Here is a 24,650-nt window from a genome sequence, read left to right as displayed (position 1 = left end):
TGACTGGTCTGATGATTTGGTTCAGTGAACTGTAACACTCACTAATGTCATTTACTGAACAAGCCCATGTTATTGGTCTTCCCAGAGTGATGTCATCCGGAGACCACAGGGTCAGATTGAGGTCAACGCCACCAGTAGTATCGCCCGCGGTGACGGGAAGCAAGTGCTCCAGGTACTACTGTGTGTGTGTGTGTGTGTGTGTGTGTGTGTGTGTGTGTGTGTGTGTGTGTGTGTGTGTGTGGATATTTGCCTGCACATTTTTAGCATTAACTATCATTTCCTATATGTGTTTGTGTGCGTGCTGTGCGTGTGTGATCTCAGATTGTTACAGGGAAGAGGGTATACTATCTGAAGGCAGACTCTCCCAACCTGCTAGAGGAGTGGCTGAGGGTTCTACAGAGTGTTCTGAGGGTCAAAACAGCCAGCCCACTGTTCGCTCAGCCTGAGATACGACCCGGGATGAAGGGCCACCTCATCAAGGTTCTGACTTACATCACTAAATATCCCTGATAGCCATGAACTTTAAAGGGGCTACATCCATTTTGTTACTTTTTAAAATTCATAATATATATCCATTGGTTCTTGAAGAATATAACTTATAAATGCCTCATGAGCTTAGTTCAACTGTCTAACCCAATCAGAACCCACAATATAAGCTTTTTTTACTCCTTTGTTTATAAACATTGCCATTGTAAACAAACCTTGTATAGCCTCAAAACGTTGTTAAAACTAGCATTTTGATATCATGTATGATCAGCCCTTGCATCCATAGCTCTGTCTATACATTTTAGAGGGGTTACATTTCTTCAGCCCTACACCTCATTTCTGCAGCCCTGTTTACCAAAACAGTGGCCAGGTTTTATTGTTTGAACTGCAGATTGACCCTTAAACTCTACTTGAACTATGACTCTATGAGTTGAGTGTTGGCATTTGGTTGACTAAGGTGGTTACCAATGACCAGTGCCTCATTGAAGTGAAGGTAACTTTTTTTGGTATCTCTGTCAGGTGAAACATGGCTACTCCAAGCGGGTGTGGTGTGCCCTCATCGGTAAAACTCTCTACTACTTCCGCAGTCAGGAAGACAAGGTACACAACTCATTCACTTATACTCACACGCTCTACTCTCATCTACCTTCCCATTCACCATACCAACGCGCAGTGTGCATGTGTGCCCCCTCAGTTCCCCCTAGGTCAGATCAAGCTGTGGGAGGCTCGGGTGGAGGAGGTGGACAGGTCACGTGACTCGGATGAGGAGCTGAAGTCATGCGGGAGGGGCTTAGAGGCCACGCCCCACACCATAGCTGTCCATCCCCAGGAGCAGGGCCCCACCTACCTGCTCATTGAATCCCGACATGAGAAGGTATGAGAGGAGCCAAAATCAGTATGGATGCATGGTAGAGAACATCCCATGATAAAAAGCCAATACAGTATGGTCACACAGAAACAAATATTACCTACAGTGAATACATTTTAGTACGTGTTCCACATGCTACAATCAAACCCACACCTGTGGTGTTGCAAGCACCATGCTTCACCCAACTGGTAGATACTGCTAATACTGCCGTATTTAGCCAATATATACTGTACAGTGCCTATCACAAGTAACCCCCCCCCCCCCCCAGATTTCTTCACATTTTATTGTGTTGCAAAGTGGGAAAATGGTCAAAGATCTACACAAAACACTCTGTAATGTCAAAGTTAGATTTTGTTTTGAATAAAACACACATTTAAATAGGTATTCTAAGGTATCTAAGTCAATAGATGTTAGAGACACCTTTGTCAGCAATTACAGCTGTGAGTATTTTTGGGTAGCTAAGTCGCTAAAATCTTTAAACACCTGGATTGTGCAATTTTTGAGCATTGTTCTTTTCATATACTTCAAGCTCTGTCAAGTTGGTTGTTGATTATTGCTAGACAGCCATCTTCAAGTCTTGCCATAGATTTTCAAGCGGATTTAAGTCAAAACTGTACTTAGACCACTCAGGGACATTCACTGTCTTCTTGGTAAGCAACTCCAGTGTAGATTTGACCTTGTGTTTTAGATTATTGTCTCTAGACCTTGCCGATGACAAGCATACCCATAACATGATGCAGCCACTATGCTTGAAAATATGGAGAGTGGTACTCTATGGTGCTGTGTTGGATTTGCCCCAAACATAATGCTTTGTATTCAGGACAGAAAGTTGATTCCTTTGCCACTTTTTAAAATTGTTTTGTATTACTATACAGTATTACTACTGTATTACTATAATGCCTTGTTGTAAACAGGATGCATGTTTTGGAATATTTTTTTCTGCATAGGCTTCCTTTTCATTTGTATTGTGGAGTAACTACAATGTTGTTGATCGATCCAGTTTTCTCCCATCACAGCCATTAAACTCTGTATATATTTTAAAATCACCTTTGGCCTCATGGTGAAAACCCTGAGCGGTTCCTTTCTCTTCGGCAACTCATTTTGGAAGGACACCTGTGTCTTTGTAGTGACTGGGTGTATTGATACACCATTCAAAGCCTAATAACTTTACCATGCTCAAATGGATTTGACACTGCAGCTCAGTGAAAGGGCGGCACACAATTGGCCCAGCGTCGTCCGAGTTTGGCCGGTGTAGGCTGTCATTGTAAATAATAATTTGTTCTTAACTGACTTGCCTAGTTAAATAAAGGTAAAAAAAAAAATGATTTGTTAAGCACATTTTTACTCCTGAACTTATTTAGGTTTGCCATAACAAAGTGGGTTAATACATTTATTTTTTTATAAATTTGTAAACATTTATATAATTTTCTTTTCACTTTGACATTATGGAGTATTTTGTGTAGATTGGTGACATAAAATCACAATTAAATACATTTCAGTGTGAAAAAATCCAACGGGGATGAACACTTGATAGCCGCTAAAGCTATGTAAAAGTTCTGTCCTGTCTTCTGGTTTCTTTAGGATGCTTGGCTGTATCACCTGTCGGTGGCAGCGGGCACCACTTTGTGCAAGGTGGGCACAGAGTTTGAGCAGTTGGTGGGCAAACTGCTCAATGTGGAGGGAGAAGCAAGTGAGTGTCATACTGCTCTTCCAGACTTTTGTCTGTTTCAGTATCTCAACAGTTATTCACTTTCAACAGCTGAAGAGCCTATAAGTCAGGCGTGCAAGACTTCTCCTCAGTATGTCAATAGTTTTGACTGCGCTTTCCTAACTTGCTCTTTTTCTCTTGCTCTTTCGTTCAGACTCTCAGATCTGGAGACACCCCATGCTGTGTTTCAGTAAAGAGGGTCTGGTCTCTCCGCTCACCACCCTGCCCTCTCAGGCCCTGCAGACTGAGGCCATCAAGTTGTTTAAGGTAGGATACACACACAAACACTCACGCACGCACACACACCAACAGACATGTACACGCAAAGAGAGTTAGTTAGCATTGCAATCGTTTGACAAGAAATAATATTCAAAGAGCTATGTCCGTTTTTTTCCAGTGACTCTCTCCTCCTTTCTCTTTCTATCTCTCTCTCTCTTTCTGTCCCCCTCTCTCCCACTCTTCCAGACATGCCAGCTCTTCATCAACGTGGCCATCGATGCTCCAGCTATTGACTACCACGTGTCCCTGGCCCAGAGTGCTTTGCAGGTGTGCCTGACCCACCCAGAGCTACAGAACGAGTTGTTCTGTCAGCTCATCAAACAGACAACCAAGAGACAGCCCCAAGGGCAGCCCTGGCCCTTACAGGTACATCCACACTCTTACACCACCCGGGGGCAGCAGGAGTCCATGTAAAACGACATACAGTCCACACCTGACAAACCCAATGGCTTGTGGCGGTCATGAATAGATTGTTGTGAATGCGTTCAACTGTAGCATGCAGAGTATGTATTTGAATATGAACTCGTGAACTGCAATGGATTTAAACAAAGTTTGCCCTTATCCACTGAGTGTACAAAACATTAAGAACACCTGCTCTTTCCATGACATAGACTGACCAGGTGAATCCAGGTGAACGTTTTGATCCCTTATTGATGTCACCTATTACATCCACTTCAATCAGTGTAGATGAAGGGGAGGAGACGGGTTAAATAAGGATTTTTAGGCCTCGAGACAGTTGAGACATGGATTGTGTATGTGTGCCATTCAGAGGGTGAATGGGCAAGACAAAAGATTTAAGTGCCTTTGAACTGAGTATGGTAGGAGGTGCCAGGCGTACCGGTTTGTGTCAAGAACTACAATGCGGCTGGGTTTACAATGCAATATTAGGAAGGTGTTCCTAATGTTTAGTAGACGGAGTTAACACATCGGAGTGTATGTTTGTATGGTCTTCTACAGGGCTGGCAGTTCCTGGCTCTGTGTGTGGGTCTCTTTCTGCCCCAGCACCCCTTCCTTTGGCTGCTGCAGGTACACCTTAAGAGGCATGGAGACTCAAGGTGAGCACACACACACCCACACATGCACGCATGCAAATTGTCCCTAGTCTGACTTCCTAGTCGCTCGTTTGCTAACCCAACCCTGTGTTTACCTGCGATTTGACTGTACTTTCCCCTGTGTCTCTCTCAGAACAGAGGTGGGTAAATACGCTATCTACTGTCAGAGGTCGGTAGAGCGGACACAGCAAAAGGGTGAGCGTCAGGCCAGGGCGTCCCGTATGGAGATCCTGTCTATCCTTCTCAGGAACCCATACCACCACTCACTGCCCTTCAGTGTACCTGTTCACTTCCTCAACAATACATACCAGGTACAACACATACTCTCTCTACCAGTTAGTGTACACAGGGAGAGAGACACAGGTGTGCATGCTAGGGTTGCAAAGCTACCGGTAATTTACCAAAGTTAACGGAATCCTCTGTAATTTTGGTAACTAACAGGTAATATATGGCCGTCTATGGTAACTTTGGTCATTTATACTTAAATAACTTTTTAACTCTGCAACACTTTCAACTATTTACTTTTTTCACAACTGCCACCAGTTTGGTATCAAAACATTTACAACAAAGAAATTTGACATAGTAAAATAAATCAAATATATTTAATGCTGAAACCCTCATATTAAACACCAATGGTATTCACAAAATAATCTTATTTGATTATTTTATATATTCTACATGTGATAAGGCCACACAGTGAGATAATTACAGACACCTGTGATAATCTGAAGTACCCAAAAGGCCACTAGATGTCATCTGATAAAAAAAATTAAGTTTCAGGTAATATACCCTCCCTATGCAACCCTAGTGCACACACACACACACACACACACACACACACACACACACACACACACACACACACACACACACACACACACATTTACAGTGTATTTTACCCCGTACAGGTAGTGGGCTTTGATGCCTCTACCACAGTGGAGGAATTTCAGTGCAGACTGAACCAAGACACAGGCATCAGGAAAACTGGTCAATCAGGCTTCAGCCTCTACACGGACGACCCTACTGGACGAGAGCTGGAGCACTGTCTACAGGGGGGCATCAAGGTCGGACTGAATAGCTGGCCACATTCACAGAATCAACACACAATTAAACATTTGGGACAATATCTGCTGTGTTTATTAGAAAAGCACTTAAAGGGCAATTCCGCCACTTTTCATCCTCATATTCATTATCTCCAGCACTATACCCGTGTCTACATATGTAAAAAATGGTGTGTTTCTATGATCTGTGGTTAAAAAGATCAGATTAAAGGTCCTATAAAATGCTTCTCTATGATTTTTTCCCCCCAAAGTTTCTCGCCAGAGGGAGGGTATTTTCTTGCTCCCCACGTCAACGCGAATCTCATTGCGTTTGAAAATCACTGTTTTTACAATGTTTCAACTTTTGATAATGTCATCGGGCAGAACTTTTTAACCTGATATTTGTTTGTACAAAACGTAAAAATGTGCCGTTTTCACATATGTAGACACTGTTATTGTGTTGGAGAAATTGGTGGAATTACCTTTATTCATTTTTTTTCAACAAAGCCTTTGTCACCAAAGCTGCGTGTCTTCCTCTCTCGCAGATCTGTGACATCATCTCCAAATGGGAGCAGGCCTCCAAGGAGCAGCACACGGGCAAGTCTGAGAACACCAGGACTGTCAGGCTCACCTACAAGAACAGGTAGATTTGACACTTTACATTCACATACTGTTTGTATGTAGAGATCTCATTTGCCACCAGTTAACCTTTTGTAACACTCTACCTGTCTCTGGGTGTGTGTCTGGGTGTGTGTGCATGCGCGTGTCTCTGTCTGTCTGTGTACAGGCTCTACTTCTCTCCTCAGGTGAGAGGTGAGTCCGAGAGAGAGAGACTGCTCCTGGCCTACCAGGCCAACGAGGCCATCGCAGCAGGACACTTCCCTGTCAACAAGGAGCTGGCTCTGGAGATGTCTGCCCTGCTTGCCCAGGTCTGTGATGTCCATATGCCTACTGTATATCATCACATAAGTTATACACATCATTGGTGTATTTTCTCTCTCCTCACTATCTGCCCATTGTAAATGACGTATCATCTATTCTGCCTTTGTCTATGTGTTGAATGGGGAATTTGCAATTGTATTGAATGCCATTGCAGTACCCCTAGCCTGGGTGTGAGCAGTTTGCCAACTTGTCATTGTCTCACCTTGTTTTGAAAGTCAACAGTGTATTCAGAGTTGTAAAATATAGACAGGTTTAATGGGAACCATTTAAAGTACTCCCACTCAGTAGTGGATATTAGACGGTATCGCACTGTAAAGCCTAGTGTCTCCTTTTTAAATGTTAATGTCATTGGTTTTGGTTTCAGGTGGAGTTTGGAGATTTTGAGCGTCCGTTCTCCACCCCAGCCAGCCCCAACTCAGCCCAGACCAAGTCCAACCAGACCCTGAAACAGGTACTGGAGAGGTTCTACCCAAAACACTACCGCAGGACATCCACCGAGGAACAACTCAGGTAAGCTGCTAGAATGTGTTATATTATACAGACCTGGGTTCAAAAACGTTTGTCTGGACTTGATTGACGCAATGGAACCAATAGAATAGTTTTAAAGGTGCAAAGCCCGTCCATATGACACTCAGGGCACGCTAAAGCAAATGCTAAAAGCATTTGAAAGATTTCAAATAGTGTTTGGACCCAGGTATGCTATTATTTCCTTCTTTACCCAAGTTATACACACCTCTCGAGGGGTAATTATTATTCTCTCTTGGTCTGATTCACATACTTTTAGTTATTTATTCATCCCCCTCACACACACTCTGTCATTGATGAACTACCCTCTCCCACCCCCCAGGCAACTGCGCCAGCGTCTGTCCACCCGATGGGCATCACTCAGGGGTCGAAGTTCATCCGAGTGTGTACGCATCTACCTGACTGTGGCCAGGAAGTGGCCCTTCTTCGGGGCCAAGCTGTTTGAAGCAGAGGTGTGTGTGTGTTTATGTACTGGACAAAGACCAATGATTTTATTTCAAAATACTTCCACATACACATTTACCTATTGAACATTTACCTATTTGTTGACATTTTGGGCTACCTCATCATTGGCCACACTGAGCATTGTTTTTTTTCTATTACCTGCACCACACAAAGAGACAATGTGGTGGTGCACACATTAATATTGGCACTTTTAGAAACAAAAAAACACCACAGAAATGGCTGTGTGTTGTGTGTGTGTTGTGTGTGTGTGTGTGTGTGCTGGCACAAAATGAAACCCATACATCAACCAGCTGGACGATATACTGCAGGTACACACTTAGCCTTACAAGGTACAAGTTAGCCTTTATAAAAGCCATGATTTAGTCAGCAGTGTGTTTTATCGTCCAATATCAATCAAACATTATTTGTCACATGCTCCAAATACAACAGGTGTAGACCTTACCGTGAAATCCTTACTTACAAGCCCTTAACCAACAGTGCAGTTCAAGAAAGAGTTAAGAAATTTTTTAAGTAAAAAATAATAAAAAGTAACACATTAAAAGGCTCCTTAACAGCTTCTACCCCCAAGCCATAAGACTGCTGAACAATTAATGAAATGGCCACCGGACTATTTACATTGACCCCCTCCATTTGTTTTGTACACTGTTGCTACTCGCTGTTTATTATCTATGCATAGTCACTTCACCCCTACCTTTATGTACAAATTACCTTGACTAACCTGTATCCCCGCACATTGACTCGGTACCGATACCAAATAAACTAAAAAGAATCAAAAGTAACACAATAACAGAACAATAACGAGGCTATGTATTGCCTTGCGGTAGCAGAGAGAACAGTCTATGACTTGGGTGACTGGAGTCTTTGACAATTTTTTGGGCCTTCCTCTGACACCGCCTAGTATATAGAGGTCCTGAATGGCAGGAAGCTTGGCCCCAGTGATGTACTGGGCCATACGCACTACCCTCTGTAGCGCCTTACGGTCAGATACCGAGCAGTTGCCATACCAGGCGGTGATGCAACCGGTCAGGATGCTCTCGATGGTGCAGCTGTAGAACTTTTTGAGGATCTGGGGACCCATGCCAAATCTTTTCAGTCTCCTGAGGGGGAAAAGGTGTTGTCGTGCCCTCTCCACGACTGTCTTGGTGTGTTTGGACCAGGATAGTTCGTTGGTGATGTGGACACCAAGGCACTTGAAACTCTCGACCCGCTCCACTGCAGCCCCGTCGATGTTAATGGGGGGCCTGTTTGGTCCGCCTTTTCCTGTAGTCCACAATCATCTCCTTTGTCTTGATCACATTGAGGGAGAGGTTGTTGTCCTGGCACCACAAGGCCAGGTCTCTGACCTCCTCCCTATAGGCTGTCTCATCATTGTCGGTAATCAGGCATATATATGTGTTCCTTGCATTGATAGAAGATGTTAACCACCTATCGCTCTTTCTCTGTGCTCTCCCCTGATTTGTCTCTCTGACCCTGTGATCGTTCAGTCCATCATGCCCTCTCCAGAGCAGGGTGCCCGCCTGTGGCTGGCAGTGCACGAGGACGGCATCAGCGTGCTGGAGCACAACTCAATTGTAAGCATTTCTACAACCATCTTTTCATATTTTGGTTTGTGCATGGTTTCCTGTGTTTTCCCACTAGTCTCTCTGCTCACTACGCCCATCACTCTCCATGTTCCCCTTTACTGTGTAGAAACTGCTGGTGTCCCACCCTTATAAGAACCTGATGACGTTTGGAGGCTGCAGGCAGGACTTTATGCTGGTGGTAAGCCAGAGCATTGGCAGTAATGCTACCAAAGACAAGCCCACAGAGAAACACCTGTTCACTATGGCCACCTCCAAGGTTAGTGTGTGAGGCACACAAGAACACACTCTCCCTATCCCCCTCTCTCTCTCTCTCTCTCTCTCTCTCTCTCTCTCTCCCTCTCACTCACTCCCTTGTGCACTCTCACTCTCCTACTCTCTCTCTCAACATCCATTTCCGATTTCAGAGGCTCAGGTTAACTATGTGCAGGTAGATTTGCACTTATGTAAAGAGGTGAAAGGGTTCTGTTTTGTTTTGCAGAACAGGGAGATGACCCTTCTCATCTCCAGTTACATCAACAGTGCCCATCAACAGAAAGCCGCCACCCACCACCTCTCTGCCCCTGCCTTGCTGGTGGCTCAGCCTGTCAATCTCAAGAGCAAAGAGCTAAGGAGTAAATCACCACCAGCAGCGGGCAGACCTAGCAAGGCACCTACTCTCCTGTGATCGCCCTTCTACAAGCTGCAAGTACAGCTACATACATTTATGTCAGGCCAGGGGATCAGCAGAGTACATGGAATCAGGGTTGTGTTCAGTAGGTACGAAATGGAGTGAAACAGGGGGGTACAATCTTAACCTGTCCAATAAAAAACAACCATTTAACTTTTCCCATTGAAAAACGTTTTGCTAAGTTGTGGCATAATGACGCCACCCAGTCTCGTCTCTGATCACGTGACAGGGGACTGACGAACTCCAGTGCAGAGACTTATGGCATGGTACAGTGGGTACATGGTTACAATGGTCCATAGTGAGCTTTTTCTCATCCCTGTGCACTTTAATTCATCCGCTGTAGATTCTTCTGTTCGCTCACCAAAGAGCAAGGTCAGTGTTATTTATTGACAGACAGCCTTAAACTCTAAAGCCTTCTCTAGTTTAAGCTTCTCAGTATTTTATATTGCTTGTTTTATATTCTTTGTAACTTTGTACACAGTTTACTTCCTGCCTTTTAACTTTTGTACCTCTGTTATTATAATAATAATTTTGGGGGTGCTTATATTTGTCCTGTTACACACAAGTGTGTACTCCAAATGTTTGTTGCATATCCCAACTCCCCATTAGACACCCACAAGGAGTGGGGTCACGGCCAGGGTCGCCGTTGTATAGCGCCTCTATATTTTTCTTCTGTTATTACTATGACGTATAATGCCAGTTTCCAACAGAGGACCTTTTTTTTGTTCATATTTCTGGGTGTGAGATAAGGTAAAGGAAACCAACACGATCAGCCTATGATATAGCCTTAAAAACAAGTGCCATGTAGAACAGGATTACTGAAAGGATATAGGATAACATAGGATGTTGTGGTTGGCTGCTGTTTTAGCCAACTGGTCCATTATGGTTGGAGTGGAGAGATGAATAAGCTTACTTCATGCAAAGTTGGTTGCATGTACAGTATTGAGAAAGACTGCTTTATGAGTAGTTGGTATGTTAAAAGTCCAATGCAGCTGTTTTTTAAAATCTCAATACCATTTTCTGGGTAACCATTAAGTACCTTACTGTGATTAAATTTTTTCAAGGACTTTCTGGGAGTGGCCTGCGTGAGGGGCCTAATTGGAGGGATGTGTAACCTTAAAACCAGCCTTTATTGACAGGGTTGAGGGGAAACTCTCTTTGTTATTGGTCTATTAACTTATCTCGCCTGGTGATGTCACTTGGCGGTGTCAAATCCCACCCATTCAATCAAGCTGAAATGTCAGGCGCCCTTTTCAAACAGCCCTTACACTAAAAGGGCCTTTTCACAATTTCACAGTATTATTCCAACTTTTATAGTGTGGAAATATATCAAACACAGGAAAATCATGTTTTAGACTGCACTGCCCCTTTAAAAGATGGCCGCGCCCTATGAAGTGGTGAGGAAATACTACATAAATACTGCATCAACTTCAAACTCCCTTGCTAGTTATATACAATCATGTAAATAAGAAATTTGCTGGAAAGTAACTTCAAAATGATTTATTGTTTTGTTGAATAGTCATGACTGGTTCAAAATATCTGTCTTAAGATGGCGGTGGCGAAGGATATCATTGCTACATTCCAGCGAATTTCTTAGTTATATGATTGTATAACTAGCAAAGGGATTTTGAAGTTGCATTATTTATGGGCTCCCGAGTGGCGCAGCGGTCTAAGGCACTGCATCTCAGTGCTAGAGGCGTCACTACAGACCCTGGTTCGATTCCAGGCTGTATCACAACCGGCCGTGATTGGGAGTCCCATAGAGCGGTGCACAATTGGCCCAGCGTCGTCCAGGTTTGGCCGGTGTAGGCCATCATTGTAAATAAGAATTTGTTCTTAACTGACTTGCCTAGTTAAAATAAAATGTATTTATTATGAAGTTTGGCAAACCAGCTCGGGACAGTTGCGCATGTGCGCCAATGCACACTAGGCTAATTCAGGAGACTGCGAAAATGTTGATTAAACAGTTCAGAGACTGACATTTTTTATTTTATTTTACATTTAACCTTTATTTAACCAGACTGAAATGAATAAATCAGATGATTTTTATTTAAGGAGAGAGAATCGATGTTACAATCCTGAAATCAGCTATAACTGTCAATAGTAAAACAAAGCTTAAAACAATGTTAGAGTGAACCCTGAATACAGAAAATGAATGGTGAAGTCTCTACCGGACACGGTAGACTCCTACTCACCACCACTCTTATCACCTCTTGGTTAATGAGTGGCCTGTTGTGTGGGGAAACTGAAATGGTCCAAAACTCAACCTAGATTACTGGTAGGTGACCAGTGACCACCATGTTGTTTTCACTTATCCTTTCAGAACAGCCAGGATGAAGAATGAGGGAACTACTTACCAGTATTCAGTATATGTGTTGTGGGCCTGTGAGGGGGGAAAAAGTAAAGGAGTGCAGTTTTTGTATTGCAGTGGAAGGAGTTTGGGAGGGTGTGACAGTTGACAAATTGAATTTAAAGCAAAGCATGACCCATTTGTTCCATTTTGCATGACGTTACTTTAAAGATGAACTGGAAAGCATATTTTTCATTCATTAGAATCTGAACCCGTTTTGAACTGTATGTTAGTTGTTTCTTATGCGTGTTTTTGCTGTTCATGCTGTGTGTCATTCCCAAATACAAGCTTATACTGTATGACTTAGGTATTTATTTTGATATGCCATACATTTATATAAATATATGTAGAATGCATCTTTTGAAATTGTCATTATTGTACAAATATTTAAATAAACACCATTGGCAAACTGACACCATTAGAGTTGTGCTTCTGACATGCATTTGGAATCCCCACAGAGATGGTCCAGGGTTAACCGACTGCCTGCAGCCGTTTTGAACAGTGTAATTATCCTATTAAAACAGGCTTATTTCAAAAAAACCTGTTCCAAAATATACAATATCTCCCAGTAGTATTGACTGTTCTCTCTGTGGCTGATGCTGTGGAGGTTTCAATAGGGCCATTCGGGGAACTGACACACCCTCATTCCAGGAACAGTGGGCGGAAGGGGAATATATGACACCCAAACCTGTCTAAACTAGTTAGAGAGGCACTTTGTGTTCCTTAGGAGAGGAGGAAAACAGAAGAAGAGTTTAATGGGAAACATAGGGAAAGCAATTTGTAATGACCATTTTTAAGGCTATTTTTGTATATTTGTGTAGTATTTTAGTTATTGTTTTAAGGAGTAAGAGAAACTCCAGTGAGAAAGGAAGTCCTTTGTCAATAAGTCATGTACCAAATGCATGATTATAACAGTTTTACATGCATGATTATAACAGTTTAATCGATGTTGACACCTGGAAACACCTATGACAGTGACACTTCCAAAAATGCTACTTATTCGTAGCCATACTGCTAGTAAAAGAAGAATCTCCATAACCAAACACCAAACCCAACAATGTGAGTAAGCTGAGACAGGTTTTCCATAGTTAGCTTCTGGTGTTAATAATGTGGAAATTATCTCTTGCCCTGCACCTTTCAAATGCAACACTGTTTAAGAAGGTCAATCGTAACCCTTGGAATTTTGGCTAATAATCTCTCTCTCAGATGGAGATACACTATTCAAATCAAATGTTATTTGTCACATGCGACGAATAGACCTTATAATGAAATGCTTACTTAACCAACAATGCAGTTTTAAGAAAGGTACAACAATTATTTGTATTACAATTATTTTACAAATAATTCAAGAGCAGCAGTAAAATAATAACGAGGATATTTACAGGGGGTGCCGGTACAGAGTCAATGTGCGGGGGCACCGGTTAGTTGCGGTAATTGAGGTAATATGTACATGTAGAGTTATTAAAGTGACTATGCATAGATAATAACAGAGAGTAGCAGCAGCGGGGGGGGGGGGGCAGGCAATGCAAATAGTATGGGTAGCCATTTGATTAGATGTTCAGGAGTCTTATGGCTTGGGGGTAGAAGCTGTTTAGAAGCCTCTTGGACCTAGACTTGGCCGTGCGGTAGCAGAGAGAACAGTGTATGACTAGGGTGGCTGGAGTCTTTGACAACTTTTAGGGCCTTCCTCTGACACCGCCTGGTATAGAGGTCCTGGATGGCAGGAAGCTTAGCCCCAGTGATGTGATGCAACCCGTCCAGGATCCATTTGCAGAGGGAGGTGTTTAGTCCCAGGGGCTGTGGTCCAAACACTTAAAAGACACACCCTCGTCCACTTACCCTCGCCTTATTCCCTTAGGGGAATCCGCTAAGAAAAGTCTGCGAAAACTTAAAAACATCATCAATAGAGAAGTCAACATACAAGTAGAAGTAAAAACGAACGCAAATAAGTTAGAAATTGTGCTACTGATGCACATGACGGCACAAACACGTCTCGTAAAAAGCAATGATGTTTTTGTTTGGTTATCTTTTGGAAATTGTAGAAATAAAACATTTAACTTCATAAGTTCCAGCTAGGCAGGCTAACCTTAGTTAGATAATTAATTTGCTATCTATCTACAGTAGGCATATATTAATAATTATATATTTAATATAAATAGACCTGCACTCAGGATTAACTGTAGCGCATATAAAGCACCCACAAGCTACCGGTGGCTGAAAACACAACTCATCAGACGTCATGATACGTCATCAGAAGTGTCCACTTAATTTGAGAGCTGAGGGGATAGGGTGTCGTTTAAGTGTTTGCACCGCAGACAGGGTCCTTAGCTTAGTGATGAGTTTTTAGGGCACTATGGTGTTAACCAGTCTCTCTATGCATACAGGCGAACTACAATTCTACTGATGTGCTATGACCTTAGTGTTTGACTTGACATTCTGACACCAACAGCTCTGATAAGAGAGCAGTAAATACAGTTTACCATCCTGAGATGGCATGCCTCACACAGACTCAGTCCACCTCTTGGTTAGTAATAGCATACCTATCCATAGAGAATTATGTGGACCTAAACTTAACAAACAGGGTTGATGTGATGTCAAACCGTTTCAGAGGTTGACTAACCACGTTCATTTTATCCAGAGCAATAAGGATTAAGTGCCTTGCTCAAGATCACAGATTTGTTTACCTATTCAGCTTGGGGATTCGAACCAAAGACCTTTCGGGTTACTAGCCCAATGCGCTTAACTGCGAAGCTACCTGCTGCCTCATGAAACAGGTGGTGTCATATCGCGCATGTCCGTTGCCAGTTCTGAAGTCTTTGTAAAAGCCCACATAAGAGCAGGTAGCATTAAATTATTTTGAAGTTGTTAATCCAACACGAACAACCTTGTATGGTCCCGTGTGGCTCAGTTGGTAGAGCATGGCGCTTGCAACGCCAGGGTTGTGGGTTCATTCCCCACGGGGGGACCAGGATGAATATGTATGAACTTTCCAATTTGTAAAATGCTAAATGACTTAAAATGTAAATGTAAATCTACACACAGGCCCTTCTCAATCGACTGGCATGAAAATACATTCTCAATTGAAAATCATTTATATTAATACAAGCTCAGATCATAGATCTTTCATAAACAATTCACACGTTCGAGCGTTCATGGTCATAGCTCGTCATCTGTATGTAATGAATATACCTGGAGAAATACAGGCATACTTTCAAAAGCCCCCACAAAAAGTATCAATGATGCCATGATAGCAAGGTCTATAAAGATCAGACACTCAGTGGCATTTCCAACAGAGCACAACAGATACTGAATGTGTGACACACATGGAGCAGAGAGCAGAGGTGACCACGCCCTATTGAGTCTTTTCACCTGGGGAGAATAACAAAACTGTCTCAAAGTGACAAAACTGTAAACAAAGTGAAATAAAACCATCGTTAGCTTTTCTACTGGATTGACTGACATACTCAGGACTTGTGGGATCAGAGAGAGAAATAGGGGCACTACAGAGAAACTATAGAGAAAGATGGAAGCAATGTCCACATAACATGGATTAACAGTCCTATTTGGCAACCTATCCAAATACACACCCAGAAAAGGAGTTTGTACAGTGTTCAAACATGTTATCTGAAGTATAACACAATGTGTGTAAACATGCTCAGTGATTCCCGTTTCTTCACTGCCTGAGCTCAGCTGGGATCAAGTCAGAGGTGTTTAAATGGGCATGGCTGAGGTTCAGTAAAGTGCCATGTTTACAAAGACCAACACTAGCCATACAATTATGTTTAGAGGTAACAATGTTTACATATACTTAACAATATAAACGCCGACATGCAACAATTTCTACGATTTTAGTGAGTAACAGTTCATATGAGGAAATCAGTCAATTGAAATAAATTCATGAGGCCCTAATCTATGGATTTCACATGACTGGGGAATACAGATACCTTAAAATATATGGACCTCAGGATCTCCTCATGGTATTTCAGTGCATTCAAATTGCCATCGATAAAATGCAATTGTGTTTATAGCTTGTCTGCCCATACCATAACTCCACCGCCACCATGGGCCACTGATCAAAATGTTGACATCAGCAAACCGCTCGCACCCATGACGCTATACACATGGTCTGCGGTTGTGAGGCCGGTTGGACGTACTGCCAAGTTCTCTAAAACGATGGTGGCTTATGGTAGAGAAATGAACATTCAATTATCTGGCAACATTCCAGCAGTCAGCATACCAATTACACACTCCCTCAACCTTGAGACATGTGGCAATGTGTTATGGCATATTTGCTCAAATAGAAGTCTCGTAATATTTAGCTTGTGTACTGATACAGGACACTCGACATCCTGGCAACTTTTAAAATAGAGTTGTCGAGATGGCTATGCATATTCATGTGGCAAGTAGCTCTCCACTGAACACAGGCAGCTAACACCCCTCAAATTCAAACAATAAGATGTATCCACCAATCCAAAGAGGAATAGGCAGGCGCTTGACAGCCCGCCATTCTGCTCTGGACCACGAATCCCTATTGCTAGGGTGGCGACAGACACCATTATATACAGTTGAAGTCGGAAGTTTACAGAGGTTGGAGTCATTAAAACTCAATTTCAACCACTCCACAAATTTCTTAACTATAGCTTTGGCAAGTTGGTTAGGACATCTACTTTGTGCATGACAATGAATTTTTCCAACAATTTTAGACATTTCACTATCACAATTCCAGTGGTCAGAAGTTGACTGCCTTTAAACAGCTGGGAAAATTCCAGAAAATTGTCATGGCTTTAGAAGCTTCTGATAGGATAATTGACATCATTTCAGTCAATATGAGGTGTACCTGTATGTCAAGGCCTACCTTCAAACCCAGTGCCTCTTCGCTTATGGGAAACTCAAAAGAAAAAAAGAACAATTGTAGACCTCCACAAGTCTGGTTCATCCTTGGGAGCAATTTCCAAATGCCTGACGGTACCACGTTAATCTGTACAAACAATAGTACGCAAGTATAAACACCATGGGACCACGCAGCCGTCATACTGCTAAGGAAGGAGACGCGTTCTGTCTCCTAGAGAGGAACGTACTTTGGTGCATATCAATCCCAGAACAGCAAAGGACCGTGTGAAGATGCTGGAGGAAACAGGTACAAAAGCATCTATATCCACAGTAAAACGAGTCCTATATCGACAACCTGAAAGGCCACTCACGCTCAGCAAGGAAGAAGCCACTGCTCCAAAACGAGTCTGAATTTGCAACTGCACATGGGGACAAAGACTGTACTTTGGTGATATGTCCTCTTGTCTGAAGAAACAAAAATCCAGGTTGACCATCGTTACGTTTGGAGGAAAAAGGGGGAAGCTTGCAAGCCAAAGAACACCATCCCAATCGTGAAGCACAGCATCATGTTGTGGATGTGCTTTGCTGGACTGGTGCACTTTACAAAAGAGATGGCATAATGGAGGAAAATATATTGAAGGAACAGTCAGGACGTTAAAGCTTGGTCGCAAATGGACAATGACCCCAAGCATACTTCCAACGTTGTGGCAAAATGGCTTAAGGACAACAGTCAAGGTATTGGAGTGGCCATCACAAAGCCCTGACCTCAATTCTATAGAAAATGTATGGGCAGAACTGAAAAAGCGTGTGCGAGAATGAAGGCCTACATATCCGACTCAGGTACACCAGCTCTGTCAGGAGGAATGGGCCAAAATTCACCCAACTTATTGTGGGAAGCTTGTGGAAGGCTACCTGAAACATTTGACCCAAATTAACCAATTTAATGCAATGCTACCAAATACCATTTGAGTGCATGTAAACTTGACCCACTGGGAATGTGATGAAAGAAATAAAAGCTGAATTTAATCTTTATGACATTTCACATTCTTAAAATAAAGTGGTGATCCTAACTGACCTAAAACAGGGAATTTTTCTAGGATTAAATTTCAGGAATTGTGAAAATCTGAGTTTAAATTTATTTGGCTAAGGTGTATGGCAACTTCAACTGTGTGGATATATATATATATTTTACACATACACACACCTCAAATCTGACTCCGCACAGTAATTTTCCATTGAGACCTTACAAAAAGGTATACCTGGCTCAAATGCTGAATCTCTTGTTCTATGTTCTAGAGGAAAAGACAAATCAAGGAGAATACATTTTAAAATTCATACTTTATTAAAAAACCATAAAATCTATCAAAAACACAAAGTTCATATGAAACCGTACAATCTACAGCAGGGGTATTACACCTGCCTACAAGGTCTGGAGCCTGCTGGTTCTGTTCTACCTGATACTTAAATTGCACCCACCTGGTACCCCAGGTCTAAATCAGTCCCTAACTAGAGTGGATTTTTTTTTTTTTTATATTAAAGTGGAACTGGTGCCGATGTCCAGAGTCAAGTGTGCGGGATCTACAGCATTCAAACATCTTCATCTTAAATCAAAATGTTAAACATTTAAATCAACAGCTCATAAATAAAAACGCTGGGCGGTGGTAATAGTGCTAAATAGAATTTGACCAATCCTTTACAAAACGGCGTCCCTCAAGTAACAATATTAAACAGCACAATTGCAAACAGAACGTTATATTAAGGCACTATGCAAGGTTTTAATATTTCAGTGTAGAACCAGCTCTGTGGTTAATATTTGTCTAGATGGCCTCCATCTCTCTGGGCTGAAAGAGACAAGCAACAAAACATTAGGCATCGGGGGGGAAATTGTTTTTTCAACAGGTTAGTATGATTGATGATTGTAAACTGTAGTAATGAGAGGGTTGCATTAATAAAACCCATGACCACTTTACACATATCAAGCGCTTAAATCAATGAGACCTATTGGACCACTCACCTCTGCTTTGCTGTAACCCCGCTCTCGCCTCCTCTTAAGGTAGAGGACCAGCAGTCCGGCAGCCACGGCCAGAATGACCACCACGATGACAGCGATGACTCCCCCGGTCAGCCTCTTCATGGTGAAGGTGGGGGCCTCCTCGTCTACATAGTAGACCAAGATCTCCTCCATCTCCAGCTTCTGACCGTCCACACTGGGCTCAAACTTAGCCTGGTCCTTGAACAGGGGCAGCACCTTAACCTGGGAATATTCACAGGTCAAGCATCTGGGTTGACAATGTTTATTTTAACCGGGAAGTTCCATTGAGGTCAGAAGGCATCTTTCCAGCCTTGATCTTTGTTACTTTAGTGAAATCCCAAAGCAGAGAGGTCATGGCTTACGTCTTTCTCCATGTAGTAAGCCATACGAGACAGGTCGGCCTTGCGGTCTCCCTTCTCCTTCTGGACATCGACCACGATCAGGCGAGCCTTAGGGTCGTACTCCACCTCCTTCACAAGGGTCTTGTCAAAGCTGTAACGGTTCTGGATGGCAGTTCCTATGGCACTGCATTAGGACAGAAGTTGTTATTCCACACAACAATTTACAAGTGTGCTATAACATTAATTCTATAAAAATAGACAACTACTTACGCCTGCAATTTAGCAGCATCCACAGCGTTGTTCACTGGCTTGTGCTTGAGCTCCAGGCGAACCCAACTAGAGGACAAAGGGACAGGGGGCTAGATTAGATTTAAATACCTGGTACAATGGGCCTAGTCATCAGAATTGAGATGAAGCCTATCACTCTTTGGCATCTCTTACTCATCCAGCATGTATGGTTCACATGTGTAGCGTAGGCTGTACGTCAAAGCCAAAGACACATCCTGCATGAATGATGGTAACCCTCTATTCTAAAATGCATGAGGAATGCCAAGACATGATAGGAACTTACTAGGTCTCCACCAACTTCTCACAGCGAAGGCTCTCGTCTCCCTTGTCGGTTCTGCGCACGCCAGCACTGTTGACACACCAACACTCCTTAGTGTTATTGCACTGCTTGGCCCGGAAGGCACCAGTGGTCTCACAGTCTGGGTCGTAGATGCCATCGTTGTCCACAACGGCGGTCTTGACTGGCTTTCCTCCGGTACGAGTGGACAGGCCCTTCCTAGCACGGTACATCTCTGCCTTCATCAGGAAACATTTCGGGATCACTGACAGGAGAAGGATAATAAATAATATTCATCGTCAAAATAACATCCAGGGACTGACACTTTTCTACCTATGTCATTGCAGTATTCGAAACAGGAAGTATATAAAATGTCCAATGCAGTCATCGCAATATCAAATAACTTCTGGGTAACAAGTGTGTTCAATTAAAAATGGTCAAAAGGTACAAATAGCTTAGCAAAGAGTAATTTCTCAAGCAAGAATATAGCTAGAGCGGTCTGGGAGTGGTGATAACTGAAAGGTCGTTATTGTCATCATTACTGAAAGCAGTAATCGTTTGAAGATGGCCGGGGAAAAAGAGGTGGTTTGTCAAAGAATGGTGGAAAGTGTAAGCCGCACACTGGATCGAGGTCTGGGGTCAAATTAAAGTGAATAAGGGTAAATTATCAGAGGTGGCGAAGTTCAGAGCCCGAGGCTTGCACTGATGGTCAGGATAAAGATTAGTGACATTTGGAGAAAGTGGACACCTGCCTTTCAGCTGATCCACATGTGGTTTCAGGGTGGCTGAAAATGAGTTGCTGTGAACTCTGAAGGTAACCTGAAGTGGTCTTGTGATAGTAGTTTGTTTCTGCCAGTCAGAGGGACTGATTACTGCAGTTGACAGGATTGATTACTGGAGCAGCCATAAGATGTAAAAGTGGACCAACTGAAGGGGAATATTCCCGGTGTTTGTGATGCTCGTCGTTTGGTGCGATGCAGACTGGGTGGCGTGAGCAGTGAAACGGAAGTCTGTTGGATCTTTTGAGCGTTGATGTGGAGTTATGGCCCGACAAAGTGATGTTAGGATATTTCAGTTAGCCCATACAAGTTTTGTGCCGAATCCATTACGCTGTTACAGGTGTCAAGCTTATGGGCATTTGGCAGCAGTGCGTGGAAGGGAGGTTCCAAGGTGTGAGGAGTGTGTAGAGGGGCATTAGACAAAAGAAAGTAGCATTGGGGAAAGAAGCGGTAGGTGTTAATTGTAGGGGTGCCCATGGGGCTGGGGATCAGAAGGGTCTGGTGTTTAAGGCACGTTGAGGTGACCAGGGTGTTGTATGCTGAGGCAGTGAAGAAAGTGTCAAGGGGGAAGGATCCAGAGAGGATTCGTGAGTAAATCTGTGCCAGTACAGAGGGACACGCTAACAAGTGATATGCTTCAGTAAGATTAGCTTTTTAGCATTCAAAGAAATGGTTATCAACTGTACCACAGGGATGGAACGTAAGTCGCAGAAAATGTAGGTTGTGGTAGCAGCTGCAGAGAAGTATTTGGGTGTACGAGATTTAAAGTCAAATCTAAATTTGTCACATGTGCCGAATACAACAGGTGTAGTAGACCTTACAGTGAAATGCTTACTTACAAGCCCTTAACCAACAATGCAGTTAAGAAAATACAAAAAGATAATGAGATAATATCAAATATAGAGCAGCAGTAAATAACAATAGCAGGTTATATACAGGGGGTACTGGTACAGAGTCAATGTGCGGGGGGCACCAGTGTCGAAGTAATATGTATTATTAAAGTGACTGCATATGCAAATAGGACAGAAGAGTTAAAGGGTGTGTTGGTGTCCCATCATTCCAGGCCATTGGCCTGAGTTGGACCAGACAGGTTTAAATAGTGGAATAGGGTGGTGGTGGGTTTTTAATATGTAGGGTATCCCCCTTTTCACCACACAAAGTATAAGATAGTAATAATCTAGTAGGTGGCAGTAACACAACATTAATTGGATGCCAACCACAGTGAAACATCAATGAGGTTTGGAACTCATTGGTCAATTAACAAATGTACTGCCCGGCAGGCCAAAACAGGCTGAATTTAGGCCATCTTTTCAAACAGCTCTTACAAGGGCATTATCATTTTAATCCGAGAGAAAGATATGTAAAATAACAGGAAGAATCATGTTTGACTGCACCTTTAAAAAGTTACAAATAGATGAATGTGGCCCGTTATTGATGAGGTACTTACATTTAGAACAGTTCAGGTTTTGCTTCTCACCAGTTCCCACCATAACACTACACTGGCAAGGGGTGCCATCACATGTAGCCCACTTAAAAGTCTCACATGTGCCTGTGGAAGACAAATTAAACCGGTCAAGTCTACATGAGGCTAACAGGTGATGTAATTGACATGTCTGCTAGAAATAGCCATTATATGCTAGAACGAAGTGCCAAAGGAATCCCCATGGAGGGTGTAATTAAGCCTACCGGTAGAGAACTCGAACTGGGCGTTGGTTACACAACAGACCTCTCCCCACCCCCACTATCCTTTGCGCACCGAAACTGATGGTTTGAGTGTAACTAAAATCATACAATTAGATCATTGTAATATTTAAGCTAACGATGTTATACCGAAAAGCTTGATTAGGCCTGGCTGTCTATACGTAGGCAGTTTAGAGCAGAGGGCAATAAAATTACCCACACAATTTACACATTTTAGCCAACAGCCTCCAACTATCAAAATTGGCTAGAGGTCAGGGCTACCGTAAACATTATTATATGCATTTCTGATAGAAAACTATGATTAGAATACATTTACCTTTTTAAAATGCCTATTAAAAAAAAAAAAAAAATCTACTTACATTGAGCTGATGCACCCACTGCGAAAGTCGCAAGAAGAAGTGCAATCCAAATCTTCATAGCTGAATTTGAGAAAAACCGAGAGAACAAAGATGGAGTAAACACCTGAACGACACAAGCGTACTCTTTTCCTCACAGCTACGGTTCGTTAAACCAGTTTAGACACGCCAATGATATCTAGTTCCCCAAACGAGCGATGGTATGTCTGCGTATCACCTGTGCAACCACTTACTGTTGTAACGTATATTGCTATATGACACTGTAGTTAAGAATCGCTTCATTTATAAGAAAGGTCAGTCTCATGACGTCAGCTAATTTACATAATGAGGAAGGGGTGTATGGGGTATTACCTGGCTCACCTTTTTTCGTCTTGACCATATTAGGAAACAAGCTCTCTCTCAATCTCTCTCCCCAACCCTTCTCTCTCTCTCTCTCTGTGTGTGTGTGTGTGTGTGTGTGTGTGTGAGAGAGAGAGAGAGAGAGAGAGAGAGAGAGAGAGAGAGAGAGAGAGAGAGAGAGAGGGAGAGCACTGCGTGGTCATTGAGCCGTGGATGGCGGACAGAGCAGAGGCCCAGGACATACTGATCCGGTAACTCAGGTCACATGGGGCGATCGAGGGTAGGACAAGTCTACAGGGATGAAGAGGCCGCGGGGAGGATTAGAAGAGAAGAGAAGAGAGAAGAGAGAGAGAGAGAGAAGAGAGAGAGAGAGAGAGAGAGAGAGAGAGAGAGAGAAGAGAGAGAGAGAGAGAGAGAGGAGAACGAGAGGAGAACAGAGAGAACAATATGAGGCAAGGGGGAGGGATCTTGAGAGGATTCATGAGAGTAGATCTGTGCCAGTACAGAGGGATATGCCAACAAGTGTTATATGTTTCAGTAAGATTGGCATTTTAGCATTCATAGCAATGGTTATCAACTACCACAGGGATGGAATGTAAGTCGCAACAAAACAGAGGTTTTGGTGGCAGAATATATATATATATATATAAATATATAATCAAACTAATAGCAATGAAAAATGAGATGAGAGGTAATTAGAATATGTAGGCTTTACTGGTAAACTGTTTTAAGAAAATAATCCAGATTTGTAAAAAAGGATACATTTATTTTCCCTACAATGCTCACCCCCTGCTGTTCTCTTCTACACATGCCTTGCAAAATACCAGCTGTACAATACGTTTTCAAACTACAGGCTTCATTGTTGATATATATCATTAGATTCAGTATCATTGAAACAACCCAGGTAAAGTTTTCACACAAAACTGAACCAAAGCTTGAAACAACACTGATCAGTTTTGCTGATGCACTGACTCAAGTCTCCACGGCGATGACTCATTTGTCTATGAGTCATATTTCTCAGATGCATCAGTAAATGCAGTGTGGAAAGTTATGTACTGATCCACCAGTGAAAATATATTTCGATATTAAATAGAAATGTATTGTACAACTATTGTACAGCATGACTATTCATGATCTTTTTCTGAAATACGATAATATCGAAGATTTTTATTGATCAGACAATAAAAATATCATATCAAAACACTCTATTCAAGTGATTGTTCCACCTGGGAATGGAACTGATAAACCAGACAGGTAATTTCCCTTTAAATGGCCTTATCAACACAGTTGACTTACTTTATTACCGAGCATATATTATCTACATGTAGCCTTTATCTCACCACACAGCTGATTAATAGGTTTACGAGTGAAGTACCTGCAATGTGTCCACAAAGCATCTCAGAGTAGGAGTGCTGATCTCCGATCTGTCCTGATCTCATTCGTTATGATCTAAAAGGCTAAACTCATCCGAAATCAGCACTCCTACTCCTACTATTTGGACTCCTGGGGCCGTATTCACAAAGCGTCTCAGATTAGGAGGACTGATCTCAGATCCGTTTTGCCTGTAGACCTTAATGAATAAGAAGAGGGACCTGGTAGCCTAGTGGTTATAGCGTTGGGCCAGTAATTGAAAGGTTGCTAGATCGAATCCCCGAGCTGACAATGTAAAAATATGTCCTTCTGCCCCTGAACAAGGCAGTTAACCCACTGTTCCTAGGGCGTCATTGTAAATAAGAATTTGT

General features: G+C 42.6%; 2 protein-coding genes across 3 annotated transcripts in view; one reads left to right on the top strand and one right to left on the bottom strand.

Annotated features, from left to right (window-relative positions):
* The window catches only part of plekhh2 (pleckstrin homology domain containing, family H (with MyTH4 domain) member 2), a 76,198-nt gene extending 63,815 nt beyond the window's left edge, over positions 1-12,383 (top strand). For both annotated transcript variants that reach the window (XM_023970301.2, XM_023970300.2), the window contains exons 14-30: positions 86-172; positions 322-480; positions 1,006-1,086; positions 1,181-1,360; positions 2,936-3,044; positions 3,217-3,329; positions 3,528-3,707; positions 4,299-4,396; positions 4,527-4,704; positions 5,302-5,457; positions 5,979-6,076; positions 6,221-6,362; positions 6,740-6,885; positions 7,223-7,352; positions 8,850-8,936; positions 9,055-9,204; positions 9,427-12,383. In XM_023970301.2, coding sequence (XP_023826069.1) covers positions 86-172; positions 322-480; positions 1,006-1,086; positions 1,181-1,360; positions 2,936-3,044; positions 3,217-3,329; positions 3,528-3,707; positions 4,299-4,396; positions 4,527-4,704; positions 5,302-5,457; positions 5,979-6,076; positions 6,221-6,362; positions 6,740-6,885; positions 7,223-7,352; positions 8,850-8,936; positions 9,055-9,204; positions 9,427-9,612 — 2,280 coding nt within the window. In that variant the 3' untranslated portion in view covers positions 9,613-12,383. The remainder of the gene's footprint in view (positions 1-85; positions 173-321; positions 481-1,005; positions 1,087-1,180; positions 1,361-2,935; positions 3,045-3,216; positions 3,330-3,527; positions 3,708-4,298; positions 4,397-4,526; positions 4,705-5,301; positions 5,458-5,978; positions 6,077-6,220; positions 6,363-6,739; positions 6,886-7,222; positions 7,353-8,849; positions 8,937-9,054; positions 9,205-9,426) is intronic.
* Positions 12,384-18,487: 6,104 nt separating this feature from the next.
* LOC111952047 (tumor-associated calcium signal transducer 2) lies at positions 18,488-22,825 on the bottom strand. Its single transcript, XM_023970485.2, has 7 exons — positions 22,573-22,825; positions 21,960-22,061; positions 19,740-19,998; positions 19,439-19,504; positions 19,190-19,352; positions 18,810-19,049; positions 18,488-18,636 (listed from the first exon to the last, which is right to left on the bottom strand). Exons 1-7 carry the CDS (start codon positions 22,628-22,630, stop codon positions 18,613-18,615), a joined length of 912 nt encoding a protein of 303 aa, XP_023826253.1. The 5' UTR covers positions 22,631-22,825; the 3' UTR covers positions 18,488-18,612.
* Between the last annotated feature and the right edge of the window lie 1,825 nt (positions 22,826-24,650).

Source organism: Salvelinus sp. IW2-2015, linkage group LG25 (genome assembly GCF_002910315.2).
Source record: "Salvelinus sp. IW2-2015 linkage group LG25, ASM291031v2, whole genome shotgun sequence".
Lineage (NCBI taxonomy): Eukaryota > Metazoa > Chordata > Actinopteri > Salmoniformes > Salmonidae > Salvelinus > Salvelinus sp. IW2-2015.
Note: the sequence above shows the minus strand (reverse complement) of the source record. Positions and strands in the feature narration are given on the sequence as shown.